This window comes from Dermacentor albipictus, chromosome 2 (genome assembly GCF_038994185.2).
Source record: "Dermacentor albipictus isolate Rhodes 1998 colony chromosome 2, USDA_Dalb.pri_finalv2, whole genome shotgun sequence".
NCBI classification, from domain to species: domain Eukaryota; kingdom Metazoa; phylum Arthropoda; class Arachnida; order Ixodida; family Ixodidae; genus Dermacentor; species Dermacentor albipictus.
This window is the reverse complement of record NC_091822.1, coordinates 103,060,072-103,083,177: the sequence shown is the minus strand read 5'-3', so window position 1 is coordinate 103,083,177 and position 23,106 is coordinate 103,060,072. Positions and strand designations below refer to the sequence as shown.

Sequence of the window (23,106 nt, the reverse complement as noted above, 5' to 3'; positions counted from 1 at the left end):
ATAACCTCGTAGTGTTTTCGAGATCGCTTCTCGTTTCGAACGAGTCGAAGCCTGACGAAAGAAACGTTCTATAAAACGTTCGCGATGTCAGCGCCACCTATCGCTACACGCGCAAAATAGCTGCAACGACGGTATATGGCCTCTGAGATCCGAAGATATCGCCGGCCAACTAAAATTGTAGAAAACGTGCGCTGCTTAGCGTACGCTATATAATGGCGTATGGCGTACCCTATAGTTACGTACGCTAAACTAAAGCTGTCTATTTAACTGGTGATACCAATGATGATACTTTATGTTGGTTGTCAACGATCAAAAACTTGTCAGGACGCCTTGGCCGCTGGATCCTCATATTACAAGCACATCATTTCGATGTCGTTTATAAGTCCAGAAGAAAGCACCAAGACGCCGACGCATTTTCTCGTTGCCCATCACCGTCATATTATGGCAACATGCTACGTGGAGATGGACCAACGACACAACACTTTCGCATACTTAGGCCACTCATACAGTAGTTTCTGCGTGAATTTCTTTCAATTATAAACACAAGAAGTAGCAGCGTGGCGGCACCCTCTCGGTTGCCACTTTTCTGCCCAACTTTTACTCTAGAGCTAATATACAAGTATATGCTCCAACTTTACCTAACATCGAACTTACTTGGAAAGAACTTGTTTCATCAACCTCAAGAGGAGGCTGAATCGCCATTCAGCTTTTTAAGTTTCGTTTATTACTGTAATTTCTTTAAACAATAAGTTTACGAAGCCAGTTGAAGCCAGAAGGACAAAGTATAGGTATATTCATGTACTAACCATCATTATTATTGTGGCTGAACCATAGTGTTTAATAAAATCTGAGGTCGTGGGATCGAATCCCGGCCACGGCGTCCACATTTCGCTTGGGGTGAAAGGCGAAAACACCCGTGTACTTAAAGAACCCTCAGGTGGTCAACATTTCTGGAGTCCTCCACTACGGCGTGGTTCAGAATCAGAAAGTGGTTTTGGCACGTAAAACTCCATAATTTTGTTTCCTGAACTCCGTGCATGAGGATTTGGGTGGATGTGTGTCAGTGCCCGGCGGTTTTCTGACAAAATATCGCGTGGGACGTTTCTGCGCCTGAACGTGGATGACAACAAATGGATGACGGCAAGTGTAAAAAAGTTTCTGCAGTTATATAAATTCACCTATTGAAGCCTAGACGGCATAACGGGTCTTTCGGGACATGAAACGGAAGGACGCACGAGACGGAACAAAATATGTTCGCGCCCACCAAGACTAAGATCGTTACGCATTAAAAATCCATCTATAAAGGTCCGACTCCCGTAGTGCCGCGATGTGAGCACTCGTGGCGTCGCCTTGCCACTGAGTAGGGTAAGAACGCCCGGTAGAGCCTTTGACGCAGCCCCCGAAGCGATACTTAGAGAGCTAGAGAGAGCACCCGGTACGAATATTTGGGAGGCTGCGGCAGAGGTCAAGGAAGAAGTGCTCGACGCATTGAAGAATCTGAGAGTGTTTGTGGTGCGCCCAGCTTTTTGCGCTCGAAAGCAGGCACACGTTTACGATGTGCTGAAGCCATCACATCCGGGTCGAAGGGAGATTGGCTGATGGTATGCGTCGCGAAGATGCGGGATGACGGGACTGGTATTGTGGCGAAGGTTTGCAACACACCGTATTGGAACTCTCGAGGACAACGCCGGAGCCTGAAGAGCCACAGTAGGCGATCCGCAGAGCCTTGTCACGTTTGGCCCAGGAGGTGGCAGTCGCAGTTCCGCGAGCAGGCCCTCTAGAAGCTCCCATTGTTTGTGGTGGTAGTGAAGCAGTGGATCAGCCATGTAGTTAATGTAGAAGTCGCTGGCCAACGGCATAAACCAGAGCGTTGAGCTTTTAATATGAAACTCCTAAAGATCATAGATGCGCGGGACGCCTCCCGACACAAATTTGTTTCACTCATGGTCGCCGTCCCTAGATCTCGGGCATGGCTGGCTCGGTCGTCCGGAGTCACCAATTATGCGTAGGAGGGTGAGAGGAGGGCCTCTGTAGGCACGGTTCATTACATCCGGCCTGCCATGATGGTGATGGCATCGTGGAGTGACAAGTGGATGCGAGTGTTCATGACGGGTGCGTTGGGGTGTTCCACGCTGCTTACGAATGTCCACGTGGCGTTCTTCCTTGGCGGCTATTATTAAGTGTCACGCCACTGCAACCTTTGCGATCGGTGAGACTAAAGAAATTTCATTTATCTCTTAATCGATTTTGATGACGTGAACTCATCACGAGCGATCATAATACGCTATGCACGTCTCATTAGAAAAGATTATTTCGCTGTGTAATCAATGTCAAAATTGGGAAACGTTTTGATACATGTAGACGCGTCTATATCGGAGCGATGACATTGTAGCAATGGTTAGTGAATCCAAAGCGGGTACCGGAAATACCGCATGCGAGTTAACGTGGACATTGAAGGCACGCTCGCCCCGTTGGTGACTCTGCTCCCGTACTGTCCTGCTATCGACCTTGCAAACGTAGGCACGCGGGGAGGTTTACAACATCACCAGAAACGTGACAGACGACCAGTGCTCTTGTATTAGAGAAGATTAGGCTAACTTGACTTATACTTGCGCTCCGCTCAATTAGCTCTGAAGCACAGCCACGACAACGCTCTGCTTTCCTTGGAAGGCATGAGCCTCCTGGGCTCACTATTGTGTTCCTTCACTGCAGCCGCTTGCTTACCGTATGAACTAGATTATAGCTAGGCTCAAAATATAGGTCATCGCCTGATATTGACTTGACCACACGATGACCCAAATGTGTTAAACACCTCTATATAAGAAGAGCTGGGACCTTTTTTTTCCATTATCTGATTTTGTCAGTGGCTGATGATTCAGCTAACGTAAAAAAGAGATTCACTTCCTGTGAAGCATTCAATAGAGTTTGAGATAAAATACATTTTCTTTTCTCAGGAAGCAGCAAACTCACGGGTAGATATTAGCAGAGAATGTATGTAAAAAAGACTCTATATGATATAGGATTCATTACTAGCTATAAATTTTTGCTGCTGTTTCTCAGTGTTCCTTTTTAGACGTGTGTCATGGATATGTGGTGTTTAGTGATAACATAGGTGTCAGCAACAAGCTTTCTTTATCCTAATAATATCACACTGTTTTCGCTTTTTTGCTTTTCTGCAGTTACAAACAAATGACGCTGATGCAAGTTGGTTTGAATACCGAGAAAAGGCCTTGAGTACATCACCGGCGAAGATTAATGACTTCTACTTGAGGATGCTCCAAAAGTATGGCGTTGATAACGAAACTATCCAAAAGCTGTCCTCCGAAATCAGCGAATACGAGACTCGACGTAAGAATAAAATATTTTTAATGTTCCCTTCTCCTTAACCTTACATGTTATGAGCTGATCTGCGGTTCACAGCTTGTGTCGTTCAGAGGGCCGCCTTTGCCTCGCTCCAGTGCACACTGAAAAAAAAAGGTTACAACGCTAAGCACACTACGACGAAGTTATACGCATATGACATATACGAGTGCCAACTTCGTACAGTTTCTTCACCGAAAACCACGAAATCTTATACATGAATCCTAAGCGTGAAGTAATGCCAGGAGAGATAGACTGATAGAGGTGATAGATGCTGACACTGCTCGTAAGCCAGTGATCTGTAATGAATTGGCATGCGGATAGTTTCCTACAACAATCACTCCCGTATATTCATGTGTATAAGTAAAACGTTTGTATAAGACGCTCACGCTACTTCTCGCGAGTTCCCAAAAAGAGATGGTATAAAGGCATAGCTGTGTATACTACCCACCTATGTTAGCTCGGTTGGAGTGGTCAAACATCATTACGTGCGATTGTAGGCTCATCGCGAAGCTTTTATGTAAACAAAATATTTACGAACTGTACATTCTAGGAGAGTGAAGTTTTAACCAACGCCTTGATTAGGCGCAGAAAACCAACATTTACTGCACCGCAGGCTTTACGCTCGTCTACATCTTCACTCACTTCAACCGGCAGAATCACTCGGCTAAAATCTTGGCATCTAAATAAGTTGTATGCGACGTTTTGAGCATCTTGAACCACGTCGGTGGCTTTGTGTGTTGCCTTTGGCGTACTCGGGCCGAACACACGAACCAGAATCGTGTGCCTGAAGGCCTGAAACCATGTCTCAGAAAGATACAAATGCAAAATGGTGACTGGAAACTCGAAACACTGCAACTACTGCTTGACCGCTAAACAAGACTTTTCACCTAGGCGGCTGCAGATGATTATAGCCAAGTGTATTTCTTAAAGGTAAATGCCGGGTGTCCCAGGGTACCAACGAAAAAAAAATGATGTAATGCCCTTTTCCCATTTATTGTTATTCCAGGGTGTTAAAAGATGTCTTTAAGAAATGGGAGTTTTGCCCGTAGTTGACAGTTACACAATGTAAGGATATTGATGCCAGCGCGCACACGCAAACTTGAACACATCACGCTAGATGACCGCGGGCGCTAGTTGTCAAAACGCTGGCCTGAGCAAGTGCGACAGCACATTCGTGCTGTCTATTGCTTTCACCAGACAGCGGCGAGAAAACAATACGTACCAAGATATGAGCTGTCTGCAGATCGCTTTCGAGGTACAAACGCGCGGGACCGCGCGCCGCCGTGCGAAGTACGCAGTGGCTGACGGTGTAGAAGCCCTCCTCCCCACTCTGTCCCGCGCTGCCTCCCCGCTTTCCTCCGTTTATCACGCGATATTGAGCCGCAATCGTCAGTTCATTCGCCCGGTCGCTGAATACGCTGTTGCTGCCGGAGGTTCCCCGCTCTCTCCCTCCCATACTTCCACGGCATTTCGCGCTTTCTCTTGCTCTCCGCCTTCCTCCCTCGCGTGCGCCAGATCGAGGCGCTGTCGTTGGGTTTCGTCGCGTGGTTTCACTCGCACATACAGCATACGGCGCGCGGCGACGGCGTTATCGCCCTTGGACATTGGACGGATCATCACGATGCCGCCGGCGGCAGGAATGCGCCTGGAGTGTCCATATAATTGCTATCGCAATAAAGAAAATGCATTCTAACAGCCTACCAGTACCACTTACCCCCAATTACTCAGGCAACTGTCAAGGAGACCATGTTCGTCGGGCTACGGTAGCCGCGCAGCCTACACGGCAAGCCCTCTTATCTGACCTTTTTGACAAAGACCGTTGCCCGCCGTGGTTGCTCAGTGGCTATGGTGTTGAGCTGCTAAGCACGAGGTCGCGGGGTTGAATTCTTGTCACGGTGACCACCCGTGTACTGAGATTTAGGCGCACGTTAAAAAACCCCAGGTGGTTCTAATTTCCGGAGTCCCCCACTACGGCGTACCGTATAATCAGACCACGCTTTGGGCTCCTAAAACCACAAAATTCAATACAATGGTTGGTCTACGGGTAAAAAATGATTGGATTTCTATAGAGCTGCCGCGAACGATTTCTTCTACTCGTGAAAAAATGAGCGTGTATTGGTCGCACTAGAGCGCTTGGTTTTATGCATATCTATGACGCGCCGTTATACAGACCGTTGTATCGGCGAGGAGAAGCATAGCCTCGAACCAACACGCCGCGCCGCTCTCCTCCTCGCACTGGTATATGCGGATCGCCATTCTTCAACGAGTGTCATTTTGGGCACCTCCCAGCTGCCGCTTGGAACGTTAGCAGTGCCATTCCGAAATACTGCGATTCTAGCACGCTCTGTGTGTAATTACTGTGGTGCCACATGGCTCAAGGTCGACGGGTTATTCTTGTACTGTACTCCGCTGCACAGATAAGTTTCGGAAGAGAATTCAAATATCATTTACAGCCGCGGTGACTCTGTGGACTCCGCTGCTGCTGCAGTTGCATACAGGTGGGAGCTTTCAATTACCAGCATTAACAGAAGGGACTTACGTCATCAGTGTCGTCCTCTATATGTTCAGACGCTTGTTTCCAGTGCGCGTACGGCGACGAACTGGGTAGCCTTGATTAAACTGTGATATGAACGAAAACAAGATGCGCATTTGTGGCGGTCAACAGGTGTAACTGGACGAAGTGAGCTATTTCTTTGTGCATGTACAATGAAGTTATTCTTTCGGAATGTGTTCAATATTCATATAGGCTCTCGAGAGCTTCTGAATCTCTTCGGCAAGCTGTCCAGCCGATGGTGCGCATCTCGTGCTTTATGTCATGAGGCAACAAAGCTGCAGTTGCAAAGTGTAGTTCATATTTCAGCTCTCCCGAGTTGCCGAGGTGACATTGCCCATGCGTCCCCCCAAGATCTAAGAGATCCCACATACTTTCAACGTATCGCGTGTGTCTGGTTGACGCTGTCATTATCACGGCCACTGTCACCAGATTTCAGTTGTTTATTTTGTAAAATTCAATGCCCATATACCAAGGTAAACAATGTTCGTTGTTACGTGTATTGCGATGAATACTGCGGCACACCGCGTGACACACGAAGACACGCCGGACTGTTGTCATCTGAGTGAGACTTGAACAGTATTCAAGGTCTGATATACAATAATAACACGTTGCACGTACAATACGTATTATACGTAAGTATCAACAATGTGCAGATTTGACCCGCCTGCTGTTTCAATTGCGGGCTGAGCTGTGGTAACTCTTGTAGGCCTGTTGCCTTTAGTTAATGTGGTTATATCGAAGCTCACAGCTTTAGTAACCCCCCGATATGAAGCTGCCCAATCGGAAGAAGTTGTAGTGATCTCTCAAGAAGATGCAGGAACTTGCCACTCGTAGTCAACAGAACGTTCTCTGAGCACCATCCATTAAAATCCCACGTGACAGCATGGTGACGGACGATAGCGGACGCCGTTATCGCAACATCGCGGCGCCCTCGATAAAGCGGTCTACAGACCACATATTTTATAGCCTCGTAGCGCGGATGTCAGTCACGCCGCTACTCTTTACACAAGGTGCTGACTTCTGGTCAGGACTGCGCGGGACACGAGAAAATTGCTGGACATGTGGTGTGTGTTTGCATGTTGTGTTTTTTAGACGTGTTCTTCTGAGTGGGATGTACAATGGTTGTTCGCCTGAGCGGCAGTGTGTGCGGTCATCGGCTGCGCCAAAAATCAGCGAACGCGTAAGCTGCTCATGCAAGAGCCCTACAATAAACGAAAGAACAAAACACCCTCCATGTATTTTTTGCCAGGGGACACGACATGTTCACAAATTTATTTCGCAAGCATTCTTCCGCCTGTCTGTAAAAAGCGGCAAGATGCACTCTATTGACTTACGTTTGGTCCTATGGGAGAATATATGAGAATGCCTTAATACTAGGAATGAATACTATTTACGATTATGACTACATGTGGAGAGTGCGGAAAGACATTAAGACTAATTAAGGCTAATAAAGTCTAGTAACGGCAATTACGGTGAAAGTAACTTTAGCTTATTGAAGAGTTAAGCGTATTTAAGCATAGTCAGGTTAACTTAAATATTTTAGGTAAGAATAACATATTCAAGAGTAATTAGTTTTCATTAATTTGGTTGTCGGAAGTCTGACTGATTGTCTGACCACTATGTCAGACTGATCTGCTTCAACAGACGAAAAATGTTTTGTCTGGTATATGTTGCCTTTTATCTGATCTTTTACTTATGATTTCGGGTGGCGCGTAATCTAATCCGCGTTCCATGAAGAAAGTCGAAACTGATGCGTTAGCGACTGAGGCGAGATAGGAAAGGCACGGGCACTTAGATTTTCGGACCCGTTAGAGAGCGTCACGGTGTCAAAATTAATCCGGAGTTCGCCACTACGGCATGCCTCATAATCCCATTGTGGTTTGGCACGTACAGACTCATGTTGAAATATAAGTTTGATACTTCTGCCATGATGTTATGTGCCATGTGAGGCAATGACCGTGCTCAACCCTCTCAGATGCTATGAGATATGGCGCACAATAACGCCTCAAGCAAACACCACTCCCTGTGTGTTCTGTGTACTACGCAGACAATCAGCAGTGGTGCACGAAAGGTAACATTAAACGTCAACTCACCACTCTCGTGTTAGCGTAAACTTTGAAGAAATTAGGCTTTCGCCATTGACAAATCCGCTAATTATCGTCAATAAAAGCAACCAGCACAGAAAGGTTCGCTTACATTGATTCCCTTAGTGCTTGGGAGTTGCATAATTTTTTACTTCGCATCTCAGCAACCGAGATGTACTTCCGATTCGTCTGCTTCTTCTAACGCCGTTCAGACGCGCGCGCAGACAACAAAACTATGTCATTTTCTAGCGTGTTCAAGCGCACGATCATGCTCTGTGTCCCGCTTTTGTCTGTCCTGTATTCGTGTGGCTACGACTTGTAAGCGGTAGTCAAGTGTTCTCGTGCACAGCACGCAAAATCGTGCGCTGCGCGAAACGAGGCAAACAAAACAGCTCGCGCGCGATGCTGTCTGCGGAAGTGCGCCGTGCAGCAAAGAAAAAAGAAAGAAAAAAATGGAGGCAGTGTCCGTGATGTATGTATCCTCTAGCTTTGGTATGAGAGAACGCAGGGAAAGAATTTTAATTGCAGACACTAGACGGGGCCAGTGGAGAGAGGCCTCTATTCGCAGTGGCGCACGCCACTTGATTTCGTGAGTTCGCGGCAATGAAATATTTCTGTCTAGGCTTTCAATACACCAATTTTAAATATTATTGGGCAGAATGCTCCCTAGTGAGCACGTAACGACTTTAAGCGCATAACCGGCGTTTTTTTGTATTCTGGTGAGGCGCCCTTTAACGATCAGGTGCAGCTCCACTAAGTATTGCGTTGTACAATCCGTAGCATGAAATTCTCTCTCTGCGAAACTTGAGCCAGAGAAAATAAACGGTGTAAGCGAAAAATAATATAACTATGATTTTAAGCAAGGGACGTACTTCTTCGAAGGTAGAGTGAAATTTTATTGAAGCGACTAATTTATTGTTGAACGACTAACGGTGACGCGTAAGCTGTGTCTATTGTCATATAGCGCAACGTGTAATATGCTTACACACTGAAAAGATAACAACTTAATTTCTGTATTTCTTTAAAATTATGCGCTACACTCTTCCGAAACTACATTGAAGTGTAAGCACGAAATCTGGCCGATGCACAGCTTGAGACGTCTAGGCAGTGATGTCCCCAGACCGAAGACGTAATGTGTGTCAAGGCAAGAGGCGAAAGCAGTGAAATCGACAGAGAACTACAGCACACACCCAGCTACATATAAAAATTCTGTACCTCATCTGTTATACTGGTTCCTACCCATTGCACAGCATTGGACAGAAATGGACACATACCCTCTGGTACATACCAAATAGCGAAATTAAATAAAATCAAAAATATCAACGAAGCAATGGAATATTATGCGCTAGTTCATAAAGAATTCATAAAGAGATGCCTATGAGCCGACATGATACGTCCAGGTTTTTGGTCGCGTTTTATTTTTGGAATACACACAAGGACGGTGCACGTTTGCCTTTAATTTGTCAGTCGAAGGGCAGTGCTACTTCAAACTCTGTATAGTCTTACCCGTAGTAGCAGTGACGGTGCCATCGCTGCTGTATGCACTGGGGTGTCAGTCAACCAAGCTCCACCTTAAAAACTTCTACACTGACATAGAAGTTCATACTAAGCCGAGCAGCACAGCCGTCCGCGCACGTGCGTGTTCGACAAGACCAGTGCACGTTCAAAGTGTTCGCTGCGTCCGACTTATAGAATTATGGTACCTTCGGCTTACTGAGCTAAGTATCAACGTAGGCCAGTGCTAGTTTGTTGAATATGGGCTATTGTAGTTAGGAGCAAAGCCGAGAGCATGCCAACCCTCTGTTGATTGGGTGATTGATCAACCTGTTATTTATTTATTGATTGGTTGAGTTCAAGCAATGTGTTGATTAGAACATCTTTACTTTCCCTTGGGGACAATGCTCGAAAATATGCTGTTTGACAGAGGTGCATTCTTTCTTACAGCGGAGCTCCATGTGCTGAGCTTTGCTGCAGTCGCAAGAACAGTTAAACAGACCAGCTTTGGCTGTGGTGGTGTAAAAAGCTTTCTTTTCTTTTGCAGTTTCTGCAATACGTAAAAGTGCGCAAAAAGTAAAGGGTCAAGTTCATGCACCCATTGAAGACATAGGCGCCTTGACAGAACCGCACATCACTGGCGGTACGTTATTTTCCATTTTCGTTGTAATTAGTTCTACGGCAAGGGTCTGTGAGTAATGAAAGCAATATGATCCCCCCCCCCCAAAAAAAAAAAGAACGGCATCCGCACAGCTTTAGTGCCAAGATTGCCACAGAGTGAAGAATTTGATATCCAAATGCCCACCTCGGTGGTTTCTGCATTCAATTGTTCCAAAGCTTAGCCTCAGGTCACGAGTGCGATTCACGTCTGTGGCTCTGGAGTAGTTTCGAGCTCGTGTGGATCATTTTACACTGCATTTAAATCTAATGTAGCATGTGGTCTCGCATTACAATGGTGGCGAAATACAAAACAGCCCGCGTAACGTCTGACGTTGAAATTATTCCGGAGCCTGGACCCTCAGTACGGTGTCTCCTCACAGCCCAAATGCTTCTTCAGAACGTTTCTCTCCATAATTATATATGTTTCATTTTGTTTGACTGCGCGTTTATCTAGCAGGATTACTATGTTTATGAGCCTTTTATCAAATCAGTATTGCAGAATTTAAAGTTCTCCAACAATTCACCTTCACCTTGTCATCCAATCTGCAGCTTTTTACATCTCAATTAAGTCTCTTTGCCAGCCGTGTTAACATTACGAAATCCCAAGGCCACCCAAGGATGCTCACTCGAACAATATATGTTATTCTTCTCGTGACGATGCAGCAGCCTGACGCATGTCAGGTCACCACGTCGTGTAGTATCCATGGCTGTGGCGCATTACGTGGCGCTTTCATTTCCAGAAATGTGGGCCGGAATAATTGCAAAGTACACGAAAACCATGTACGGAGGCAATGATATCATCACCTACCAGAAGTTCGTCCCGGTGTTTCTGGTGAAAGCGCTAGACTCCAAATACGTTGGCTCGCACGGAATACGGTGCTGCATGGCCTGGAGCCTGTTCCGCCAGCTCGTAAACTACGCGGATCCCGGTCAGTTGCCGAAGCACAGAAACCCCGAAAGCGTTTGCTACAGGCACGCCAACTGGCTAATGGGTTACGCTATCACCAGCCGGTTCTACCATTCGGGTGAGTTGATGGGCTCAATAAAAATCTTGATAAGTGGTCACTATAGTTTGCGACCTAGTACAGCAATGGTTACCAAAAACTCGATGTATATATATATATATATATATATATATATATATTGATACAAAGGCTCACTGCAAGTAACAATACGCGGGAAGCGAGAATGGAGAAAGAGCAGCATGACATTGCCCCTGTGATTTCGACGGGTATTTATGCCTTGGTGATCATTAAAGCAGCCCCTTAACCATCTCCGGAGAGCGTAACATATTGGTGGAGGTGCTGCGTAAGACGAAGATGACCGCAACGACGGAAGCTCTACTCTCTGGTCTTCGCGGCAGCCGCCGCCTTGCCGCACTTCGCCTTCACTGATAAACATGATGTCCCAAGTCCAGACCACTGATGCGGTGTTGGCAACTCCTACGTATTCGTTGCCATACTATCGAGTACCGCCGAACTTCGGCGGCACATGAGGAGAAGGCGTAAATGAGTGGCTCAAGAACTACTACCGGGTGAGCATAAGCAATGGCTGGGACTAGGCAGCGCAGCTGAGTCTTGTTCATTTCTTCGCTAACACCGCTCCCATGTGGTATGAAAACTGCGGTTACATGTTCACAACTTGGGATCGTTTCGTTGAAGAAGCACAGAAACTCTTCGGCGATCCTAACGCGAAGAAAAAGCGAGTGGAACAGTCATTGGCTCAGACTGCACAGCTTCTATGCGAGAGATGTACCACATACGCAGAATAAATTTCGAAGTTTTGCAAGATAGTGAATCCCAGGATGCCTGACGAGGCCAAGGTTGGACACGTTGTTAAAGGGATAGCCGAAGACGCGTACAACTTCCTGATTGGCAAATAGAACCCAAACTCCGCGTCCTCAGTAATGCTGCACTGTCGCACATTTGAAACGCTGAAGATGCGACGGATAGCTCAGAAGTATGGCCATCTGTCCAACGTCCCAACAGTGGCCAATGTCGATACAATGCTGCCTATTGACCTTTTGTCGACAATACGGCAGGTTGTAAGATAATAATTATTTCGATGTCAGCAAATCTCTCATTGCCCCGGTAGTTTCAGGACGGCTTTGCAACAGGAACAGAACGCACGCGAACATCGGCGGCTCCGGTCCCATGGTAGCCGTCAGTTAATGCAGCAGATGTCGTCGACGATTATCAAGGAACACTGCGATATCGGTATTCAAGTCGACCGCTCTCCAATTACGAACGCCGTTCTCGCTCGTCGCGCTTCTCTCCACGAATGTCGGCCGGTGGCCGTTGCCATGTATTCCAATACTACCATTCAGTTCCTTCTGAGAGGCCTGGTTACTCTGAGATGCCGCAGGTGTCTCTACCCCTTCCGGTGTGCTACAGCTGTGGCGTCCCGGGTCCCATCTCGTGCTTTTGCAACTACCACCCTTCATACCAGCGAGAGCTCTTGAACATGTCTTCCCTGTCTTTCAACCGCCCGTTCTCTAGGCCATTGCCACCACGCACACCTTCGAGTTCACAGTAACCCTTGTCAGCCCCTGACCAAAGCTTAACGCCGCCACGAGCTCCCCGTGCTCCACGATCTCCATCGCCGCAGCGACGCACGCCGTCACCGCCGCCCGCAAACTAGTCGGTGCGGCCAATGGGGGTGAGGCCGTAAGATTCCACGCACTATCAACAGATATACCACCGTCAGTGTTTATGCTCACGAACATTGTACATGTACTTGTTGATTACGTACCTACTATGGCACTTGTGGGTAGAGGCGCGACAATACCTGTGAAGAGTGTAAATTTTAAGAGGCTTCTTGGACCTAAAGTGATGTTTCCTTTAAGCCGTGGTGCGACATTCCGCGGTGTGAGCAGTGATGCGTTGTGTCCTGTGGAAATCTGTACCTCGGATGTGTCTTTGTGCGGCAAAGTGTCTCCCACAGAATGCGTGGATTTTACACGATCCACACATGACGGTATTTTAGTTATCGATTTTTTGCCGAAGTGTGAGGCAACTGTTGACTGTAGAATTGCTCGCCTTTCCATTCGCGGTAGTTTCCCAGCTGTGCTCTTGGAGATTTCATTGCGTGGTGAGTTCATCTTTGTCGTCTCTGAGGACACTGTCTTTCCTGCATTTCCTGTTGTGTGCATTCCAGTGACCTCTTCTAGTAACGACCTTGCCATGTTCGATGCCACGCTGGAACCGATTCAGTTGACTTGTGTGAAAAAAAAAAACATTTTAGTTCTCCATTGCGTGGTGTCTGTAATCGAAGGACCCTCAAGTGTGTGGGACATGCATGGTTCAATGGAGCCTGCAGTGTTGCCTCGTGGCATGAAACTGTTTGTATTCAAACCCGAATCCTCTGCGGGGCAGGTTGCGCTTGTTGCTGCTACAGGCGAGAATGAGCATCTAGATCGTGAAGGTTCAAAAAATTCACAACTTCTACAAATTATCAGCAAGTCACTTATTCAAAGCGAACGTCATACACTCGTGGGCATTTATTCTAAGCACTTCAAAGTATTCGACTTCCAGAAAAGCATCAAAATTCCTTTATTTTCAGCGTCTCGAATGCGTCATCGGATCAACACCGCTTCGGCGCATGCCATACCTACAGAGTGGCACCGTCAGAGCACAGCATCATCAACGAACAAGTGCAAGAAATGCTAGGACAGGGAGTAATTCAGGAATCGGCAAGTCCCTGGGCTGCACCCGTCCTTCTTGTGAAAAAGAAAGATGGTACGTGGAGATTCTGCGTTCATTACCGCTGACTGAATTTCGTTACCAAGAAAGAATTCTCTCCGCTGCCGTGTATTGATGACGCCTTCTACTGTTTCCATTCCGCTTCCTACTTTTCTTCCGTGGATCGCAGAGCAGGTTATTGGCAAGTTCCCATGCACCCAGCTGATAAGCGAAAGACGGCATTTGTTGCACCTGACGAGTTGTACGAATTCAACGTCATGCCGTTCGGATTGTGCATTCGAAACATTCTAAACGTTCGAAACATTCATGGATACTACTCTGCGCGGTTTGAAATGACAGATTTGTGTGTGCTACCTTGATGTCCTAATTTTTGGACACACATTTCAGGAGCGCAACACTCGTCTCGCTACTGTACTCGGTTTTATCGAAAAGGCTTGTATTGAGCTGAGTTCCAAAAGGTGCCATTTTGCCGAGCGCCAAACTGTGGTGTTAGGACATCTCGTCGATAGAGATGGCATTAGACCTGACCCACTAAAGAAGGCAGACATTGAATCAATCGAGCAAACTAAATCTATCAAACAGTTTCGTAGCTTCGTAGGGCTGGCTCATATTTCCGGTGACTCATACCCCGTTTTGCGGATGCCGCTTACCTTTTGACGAGTCTTCTGCTTAAGAATACTCCATTTCAATGGATCTCTGAGTGCGAAGCCGCTTTACGCCATCTGAAGTTTTTGTTAACTTCACAGCCAATACTCCGGCACTTCGATCCTTCGTCACCAACATAGATTCACACAGACGCAAGTGGCGTCGGCAACGGTACCGTCCTCGTTCAGCGGTCTCCAAACAACTAACATGTCGTGGCGTACGCAAGCCGTTCTTTGGGAAGCCTGAAATAAACTACATTGTCACAGAACAAGAATGTCTAGCAGTAGTATTTGCACTGCAGCGATTTTACTCGTACGTATACGGTCGCCAGTTCGCCATCGTCACAGATCACCTTTCTCTGTGCTGGCTTGTCAATCTTCGTCACCCGTCCGGTCGCCTCGCGCGATGGGCGTTGGTCTTTAAGAATATGTGTTCACTATTTCGTACAAGAGTGGCCGTCGACACGCTGATGCGGATTGCTTTTTAGGATGCCAATACATACGATGTATTGTGAAACCGACAACTTTGATCACCTTATCGCTTCCCTGTCGCCTGGCTTTCCCTATGCTTTGAAAGTCGCCGCAGAGCAGCGCAAGGACCGAAGCTTGAATGCTCTTTTCTTTGTCACACTAGGCCTTATAACCTCAGGTCAATTTTCATTCCGAAATGATCTTCTTTACAAGAGAAACTTCTCAACGACAGGCGCCCGCTTTCTACTGATGGTTCCGTAGTTTCTTTACGCACCTGTTCTGCGCGCGAAGCACGATGACCCGACCTCAGATCTCTTAGCGACCACGCGAACACTTACTTATTCGTGCCAAAGAAAGATTCTACAGGCAACAAATTCGCAAAATAATTGACACCTATGTGGCAAATTGTACACAGTGCCAGAGCCGCAAGCGACCTGCCTCAGCTGCAGTCAGTCACCTGCAGCCAGTAAAGCACCCCAGTTCCCCTTTTGAAAAAGTCGGCATAGACCTAATCGGATTATTTCCGCGTTCTTCAAGAGGCGACCGGTGGATCATTGTGTGTGGTTACTACCTGACGAGGTACTGTGAGACGGCAGCTCTATCCTCCACCACTGTAGCCCAAGTTTCCTAGTGTTTGCTGCATTCAATCATACTCCCATACGGGCCGCCTCGCGTGATAATAAGTGACCGTAGTCGCGAATTTATTGCCGATGTTGTGGAAGAATTACTGCGTTCGTGTGCCTCCCGGGTCCGACGCTCCACCGCTTATCATCCACCAAATAATGGGCTCACATAGAGCACAAACCAAACATTGATAGACATGCTATCAATTTACGTTGCTTCGGACCACAAGAACTGGGATGAAGTATTGCCGTTCGTGACGTACGCTTTCATCTCGGCGAAACGCCAAACGACCGGTTTCAGCTCTTCCTTCCTTCTTTACGTGCGCCCACCTCGTCATACGCTGGACACTATCTTTTCTTTCGTCATCCACGATGATTTGTCTATGGCGGAGACTTTGTGTCGTGAAGAAGAGGCTCGTCGACTTGCTTGCTTACGTACGTTGGCCGCACAAGGCTACTCTGAAACACGCTGCGACAGTCACAACCAACATGTTACCTATGTTCCTGGCGACCTCGTGTCTTCTGTGGACTCCAATACGCAGACGTGACTTGAGCCAAAAGCTACTTGCCCGCTGTGCGGGGCCGTTCGATAAACTCGATCGTCCAAGCGAGGCGAGCTACACGATTGCACGTGTCACTTCCCATTGCCGCTGTTGACGCAATATTGAGGTGTGACACTTGCTGCCCGCCTGAAGCCGTTCACACACAGCAAGCAGGAGTGATTCACCCGGAGCGCTTCGTCTGGGAGAGGCGAAATGTTACAATGTGTCACTGCAATACACAGGAAGCGAGAGTGGAGAAAGAGGAGGACGACGTTGTTCCTACAATTTTGACGGTTGTCTGTGCCTTGGTAATCGTTAAAGCAGCGCCTTAACTCTCTCCGGAGACCGTATAATACCATAACAATATACATACACATATGTGTTATATAACACACTTACGCGTTGTAGTTTCGCTCAAATTATACTTGATGCTTCCTTATATTTACCTGCCGCGTTTTCTTAGCAGCCATGGCGTTAGTAACACTGCTGAACGTGATGTCCACATGCTGAATATAAATGTCACGAGCATAGTGAGTATTAAATAGAAGCCGTATACATTAGTCGATAGTGTCAATGTCCTTGAAAATTCGCCTTACTTTTGCGATCTGCATTTGCTGTGCCATGACTGCGATCCTCAAACTAAAGATACCCGATGATGGTGAAGAAAGTTCCTGTTGCCAGAACGCTCACGCCAAGCTCCAGCTTCTCTCGCATCCGCATTTGTTTTCAAGCCTATAAAGCTTCACTAACGTAGCGCCCTTACCTTTGTGAAATGCTAAAAGGAGCCGAAATGCGCCCGAATTGTCAACAAATTGGTAAATATAGTCATGAAACCTGGTCGCTTCAAACTAGAACTTTTGAAATCACCTAGGGCACTTTCTCTTGCTGGTTCTCTTGCAGGGCTCCACAAATGGCTTGGTGGCCACGAGGGAATCACGCATTTGTGGGCAGCTACGTAATGGGTTTTTGGTTCCACACTAAGATGCCAAAATGAGCATGTGTGTAAACTGAACTGGAGAGGGTGAAATAGCACGAGAATATTTCCGCCGAAGAAGGGTTATGGGAACTCGAAGCGGTTGAAGTAATTCTTGAAAACAAAAAAAAAACGACTACGTTGACAATGTTTACATTACGTTAGTAAGATCGCAGGAATATATTTATAAAAAGAAGATAGCGACCTCATCTCAACAGAAAGTTCACTAACATAGCATGTTGCAGAGAAGCGGTGCGGAGAACGTGTAGGCTGAAAAAATATTGCGACATGTTTGGGGGAGCTTGCGTAAAATAGGGATAATATTGTACAAAACCCAAAGATTGAATAAATCGAGCGAGATTTCCATCACACTAGCGGGCCCTAATTTCGACCACCCGTAGCGGCGAATGAATCTCAGGCTCACAAGGAATCAACGTAATGTCGCTTTTGTTTGTCTTCCTTTAATTGTGCCCAACAACCAGTGATCAGCAAGAAATCATTGATGGAGGTGAACGAAATTGCGTCCAACATTCGCAAGGCCTTTCAAGCGGCATTCCAGTCGTCAAAGTGGATGACGGGATCTGTACGCGAAACCGCCCTACGCAAAATCATGACTATGCGGCATCACATCGGTGCTGTTGGAGCACTTATTGATAGCGCCTACGTGGAGAAGTATTACGGTAAGTGTGTCGCCTATAATTCATGTGATACGCCAGCTTGTTTAAAGTCCGAATCCGATAGGGACGAAGATTTTTCGCTTGTTGCGCCACATTGGTTGGTAGTTGATGAGGTAAATGTTTTCAGAATACCGGCTTGCTTGCGTCCAAAATTCTCAGATGTTGCCTCAAAATGAGATTGTTCATCGCACCTAAAGCCACCAGACTAGTGGGCCGGCCTTCGATTCTCTGCTTCAACTTGCACCTGTTGCTCTGTCACTAGGCCCGCTCGTTCCCGCGTTCGGTAGTGACCAAATTCGCGGACGCTTTCTCTATATGTCAGTTTACTTGCCAATTTATACTTCGGATAAGGCATTTCTTATGAGCAGCTTTTAGAAATTGTTTGCTATACGAATAATTCTTTCAAAGCCTTTTTCTCTTATTGCTTCAGCGCCTCACTTCATTTGGCTTCATGGTCATGTGCCTCGTCGTTTTTGGCAGCCACCTCATACAGCGCTCTACATATGCCCACTAGCACAGGTGCAGTCTTATCGTGAAAGGTTCCGGAAAACACTGCGCAAATTTAAATGAACGGAGACAACGCAGACCCACACTAACGCCGAATCTGAGCTATCCTCGTTCTCGTCTGTCCAGAGATGCACCGACCAAATTGCCGAAATGACAGCTTTCATGGTCTTCGCGCAGACCTTGCGATTAATCAGCTTGCCCGGCAAGAACTCGAACTTGTTGTTTGCCTTTTTTCTAAGCTCAATTAGCGTTTGAAAACACAGAGTAGCATTCCGTGGTGTGCTGTAGCTTCAGGAGCTCACTGTCAATTAAGATAAGCTGTATTTTTTATGACAGGTGAGAGTTCGGTGCCAGTATTTTGGCTTTAAATATGGCCCTTTGGGTGTTGATAGAAGTGGTCAACTTGTCATCTGAAACCCAGGCAACGTGGGTTTTCTGAGGCGTGCTGGACCGTGGCCTTGCCTCTCGGGCTTGCTTTCTCCAGTTTCAGGGGCCCCATAACGTAAAGGTACTCCAATATGTTTTTATTCCAAACTCCTGACGTAAATGTTGCGTAATCACGGACGCATACATCGGACGGTCACCCTCAGGGTTGTCTGAGCACACGAATAAAACGCTCTCCTCGTTCATAGGAGGTCACTTTCGTTTGCTTGAAAAACGAATAACGTTGACTACACTGAGCGGCTTGTCTTACGTAATTGGCTGACAAGAGGCAAGGAGCACGCTCAAGTGGAGAGGGATTCGATGGGGCAGAGCCACTGCACTGAAAATCGATAACCGGGTGAACAGGGTGGTGCCGGCGTCGGCGACTGGTCCGCTTTCCCTTACTCAGCTTGCGGTGCCTGGCCGAAAATTGCGGCGGTATGCAACGGAAACTTAAGAATGACGCTGACACGCATTTTCACAAAAGAAGAGTTGGCAGAACGAGGTTGTAAACGTGCCGAAAGTGTTTGAAAACGTTAGGCAGCCAAGCAAAAACATTTATTATACGCAATAAACCCATGCTTTCCGGCAGGTGCGAGTAGCTAGTGCCTGAGTGATCGGCAGCAGCCATATTTTATTCCTTTCGGAACGGGGCAGCCTGCGGCTATTCAGAAGAAAATTCAGTTTTGTTCGGCATAATAATACATCTTTAACGAGTACACGTCACTTTGACGCGGTGAGATTTTGCGGTTTTGTGACGTCGCATGACAGACAGGAGAAGTGGATGCAGCCCGAAAACTTTTGACAAATAGCGGAGGGATAATGGCTAAAAGGCGTCGAATCAGAAATCGCTATACTTTCTTTTGTTCAGTCAAATCATGCATAATCATTGTGTACACCTCATATCAGATTGGGAGCTGTCGCGGTTTTCGTGACGTCGCGTGACACACAGGTGAAGTGGGGGTGGTCGAAAAAAGTTTTTGACCACTCGTGGACGGCTGATTGCAGAATTGGGATTGAATGGCTTGGAATAGTTTTACGATATAGTACCCCAGGGTTGAGAACCACTGGTCCCTGCTGTATCGTTTCGTGATCTCTTCTTGAGTGCAAATGTGATTAGAAAAAAACGCCAACATGCACACAGATCGTCGCCGGTGGTCTCCTTAGCTTTCGTTTCATTGTTTCTTTACTCTTTTACTGGTTCCTTATTATGTCTACATCTGTGCGGTGGGCATGTACCTGAGCCGCCGAAGCCACATGTCTCAACCGATTTCTGACAAGCAGCATCACACACGTGCTTCTTCTCGGCATGCGACGGGAGTTTTCTGCCTTATGTATTAGCTCCTGAACTGTTCCTAACGTACAACCTCCTTATCCCTATCTTTATAAGCCTCGCAACAGATATGTGCTCCATCGTTTGTGTTTCTGCACATACGGCAGCACCGGAACGCCCAAGTACGTTTCCTATAAGACAGATCACCTGGTGTGTAATCGCCTCCCTCTTGAGATCATGTGCCGCCAAAGGTCATCAAGGTTACAAATGGTGGCACTGAGGGATAGCGCCACAGATGGAACACAAGGAGGCTGAAGAAGTTTCTGCGAACAGCTACACTTTAACGACAAAGCTTGTTTATATACACATCAAAACCAGCACCATTTGCCTGTACAGTGGTGGTAGACGACATGGGCAATAGAAAGCAATAGAGAACCGAAACTAACTATGCAAAATATTTCCCCAATAGTAATCTTTAGCTTGTCAGTAAGTGTTAGCATGGTAATATTTTCTTAAAGGGCACAAATGACTCATTTACCACAAGGCGCTCACCATATAAAGATAATTAAAAATACAAGTAAACCAAGATACATAGCTGCAATTACATTTACTCATTTATTTCAGTTAAATCAGGGCCCAAGATGTACTAAAGAGCAGAGTGTGTGTAGCTTACGTAAAAAATGTGAAATACAGAATGAATAAGTACAGAACAAATAATACCAAAGCGTAACTACGAGTACATATAGAACGTTCCTGCTTATACAGTGTTAGCTAATGCATCAAAACCAATGACTACAAAAATAGTACAATTCTTTATTAGGATTCCACTCCAAATGTTCGTACTAATATTAGCTCATGCATCATAAAGATGTACATTTTTACGGATGAATACAATATCGACTGAGAGGTCGTTCCACCCTTGCGACATACGAGGCAGGAATGACAACAAATGTGTTTGTAGTAAAACCATGTCTACGAGATAAGCATAATCAACGCGTGATGAGACGTAGTGCGGCGAAGAAATGAGATCACATTGCAGTGCTGGATGGCGAAAGAACTTGTGATACATGGCAAAAGGTGCAATTTTACGTCAAAGCGATAGGGTAGGTAGATTGAGGCATGACTTCGTCTGTGCCATACTATCTGCACGCGAATAATTAGAGAGTACAAAGCTGACGAAGTTACCCAGAACAAGTTCAAGAGATTTATTTAGGTTGTAGTACTAGGGTCCTATACTGAGGCAGCATATTCAAAGGTTTTATGAAGGGGAAGTTTAGGTGAAAGAGTTGCGCTGAAAAAGTTGCGCATGGCATGGCGAAACTGATGCGCATGGCATGGCGGATTTGCGCATGACAAAATATATCAAGGACCGGCTTTCTGGGCCAGGGAAGCTAGGAGACCGATTCAAAAAACAGATGTGAAGGCAGGTAGGAAAACGGGCTCGTATTTCACACAGAAACAAAAATATAAGAATGTTAGCGTCCGCCGCGCCGTTTCACATGCCACTGAAAGTTGAAGAGTATGACATGACTAACGGAAAAGAATGTTGAAAAGGGGCTTGGAGTGATGGATACGTGGAGGGGGCACGCACATAGAAGGCCTCAAGAACGAAGGTGGCGGATAAACGTGGACATAGGGAGAGCGTCTCGTCACTGCCCGTTCTCTCAACACCAGACAGCCGTGGCCACCAGCCTAGCCGAGGCTCACCTACCACGTCGTCGCACGTGCTGCTTGCTGCGCAGAGCACATCTTAACTAAATATCTCGGAAATTTTCGGAATAGACGGGTGTCAGAGGATATGATGCCTTCAAATATCTTAGATGTACTGGCCCTTATTTTACTGTGAACAACGGATGCCGTAATCTTCGCAAAGGCTTCTAAACAGGAAGCAGCCCAGTATCGTACTGTCTGCCTCATCAGTTCCCGAGTGTAATCAAATAACGATATGCGTTGTGTGATGACTACAATACCATGATTACAATTTACTTCCAAACATTTCTCCAAACAAATTGTACAGCAAGTCACCGAAAATGAGTGAAACCTGCATCATATGATACTAAAGCCCTAGAGCAAAGCTTCGTTTCATTATTTTGAAATCTAGGTTAATATCACATGCCCACAACGCTGAAAGCGCGATTGAGTGATAGGCAGCAAACCTGAAAATTATTGTCCACACTTTCAGGCACGTAGCCCCGACCGTACCACTCACTAGGTCTGGCTGGAAAACAGCAGTGATCTCCACTGCTGCCTGGCCTGTAACACGTCTAGCCTGCAAACGAGAAGACACACCATAGAGCGCTGTCTCTTCTGTATGGCCGCGCTTTTAGCGCTGTTCGTTTTCCCAAGACATGAACCAGCTAGGTCATTGACATACATTATATAAATGCGGTAATTCGTAAACAAAATTGTAGTTTTGATATCATTTATAATGACAGCAAAAGCATGATAGCATAATTTGATGCGAAGAGGCTGCAGAACGTGCATTCTCGTTGTTAAAAGATTTTAGTTCGAGGAGTGCTAGGAGTTTCTCTTTGCGTGGTGTACAACCTCCACACACACACACACACACACACACACACACACACACACACACACACACACACACACACACACACACACACGTGCATATAGATATATACATATATATATATATAAATAATATATATATATATATATATATATATATATATATATATATATATAGAGAGAGAGAGAGAGAGAGAGAGAGAGATAGGGTGAAGTAGGGGAAGAAGTGCTAACTAGCGACGGTAGAAACCCGCCACCAGAAATCACTTTCGGGCTACACCATCGATGACAGACGCAGTTATGTTCTACGTTGCGTAGTACGATCCGCGCGTTTCACTCGCAGGATGCAACCCACCACCTAGTTTGAATGCGTACGCTCACGCCACCTGTTTTCAATGGGGACAACTATCGCATCAATCCAGCCTGGGTTCCTGTGTCGACTAGGAATTGTGAGGTGGAATTAGTGGCCAGATGAAAAAAAATCAAGAACAATTTAGTGCTAAATTGTGTAGAAATGCGGGAGCATTAGGTCGCACCTGCTTGAGTTCCCAAATCCATGATTTAAATCGCGTTCACCACGTTGCAGTCATC

At 46.4% G+C, this 23,106-nt stretch overlaps 1 protein-coding gene across 8 annotated transcripts in view; it reads left to right on the top strand.

Annotated features, from left to right (window-relative positions):
• Positions 1 to 23,106, top strand: part of LOC135921082 (neprilysin-1-like) — a 103,043-nt gene that overhangs the window by 53,854 nt on the left and 26,083 nt on the right. For 6 of the 8 annotated variants that reach the window (XM_070533818.1, XM_070533819.1, XM_070533817.1 and 3 more), the window contains 4 exons: positions 3,180 to 3,348; positions 10,043 to 10,138; positions 10,896 to 11,180; positions 17,592 to 17,789. In XM_070533818.1, the coding sequence (XP_070389919.1) occupies positions 3,180 to 3,348; positions 10,043 to 10,138; positions 10,896 to 11,180; positions 17,592 to 17,789 (748 nt within the window). The remainder of the gene's footprint in view (positions 1 to 3,179; positions 3,349 to 10,042; positions 10,139 to 10,895; positions 11,181 to 17,591; positions 17,790 to 23,106) is intronic. The other 2 variants (XM_070533821.1, XM_070533820.1) reach the window with 2 other exon arrangements.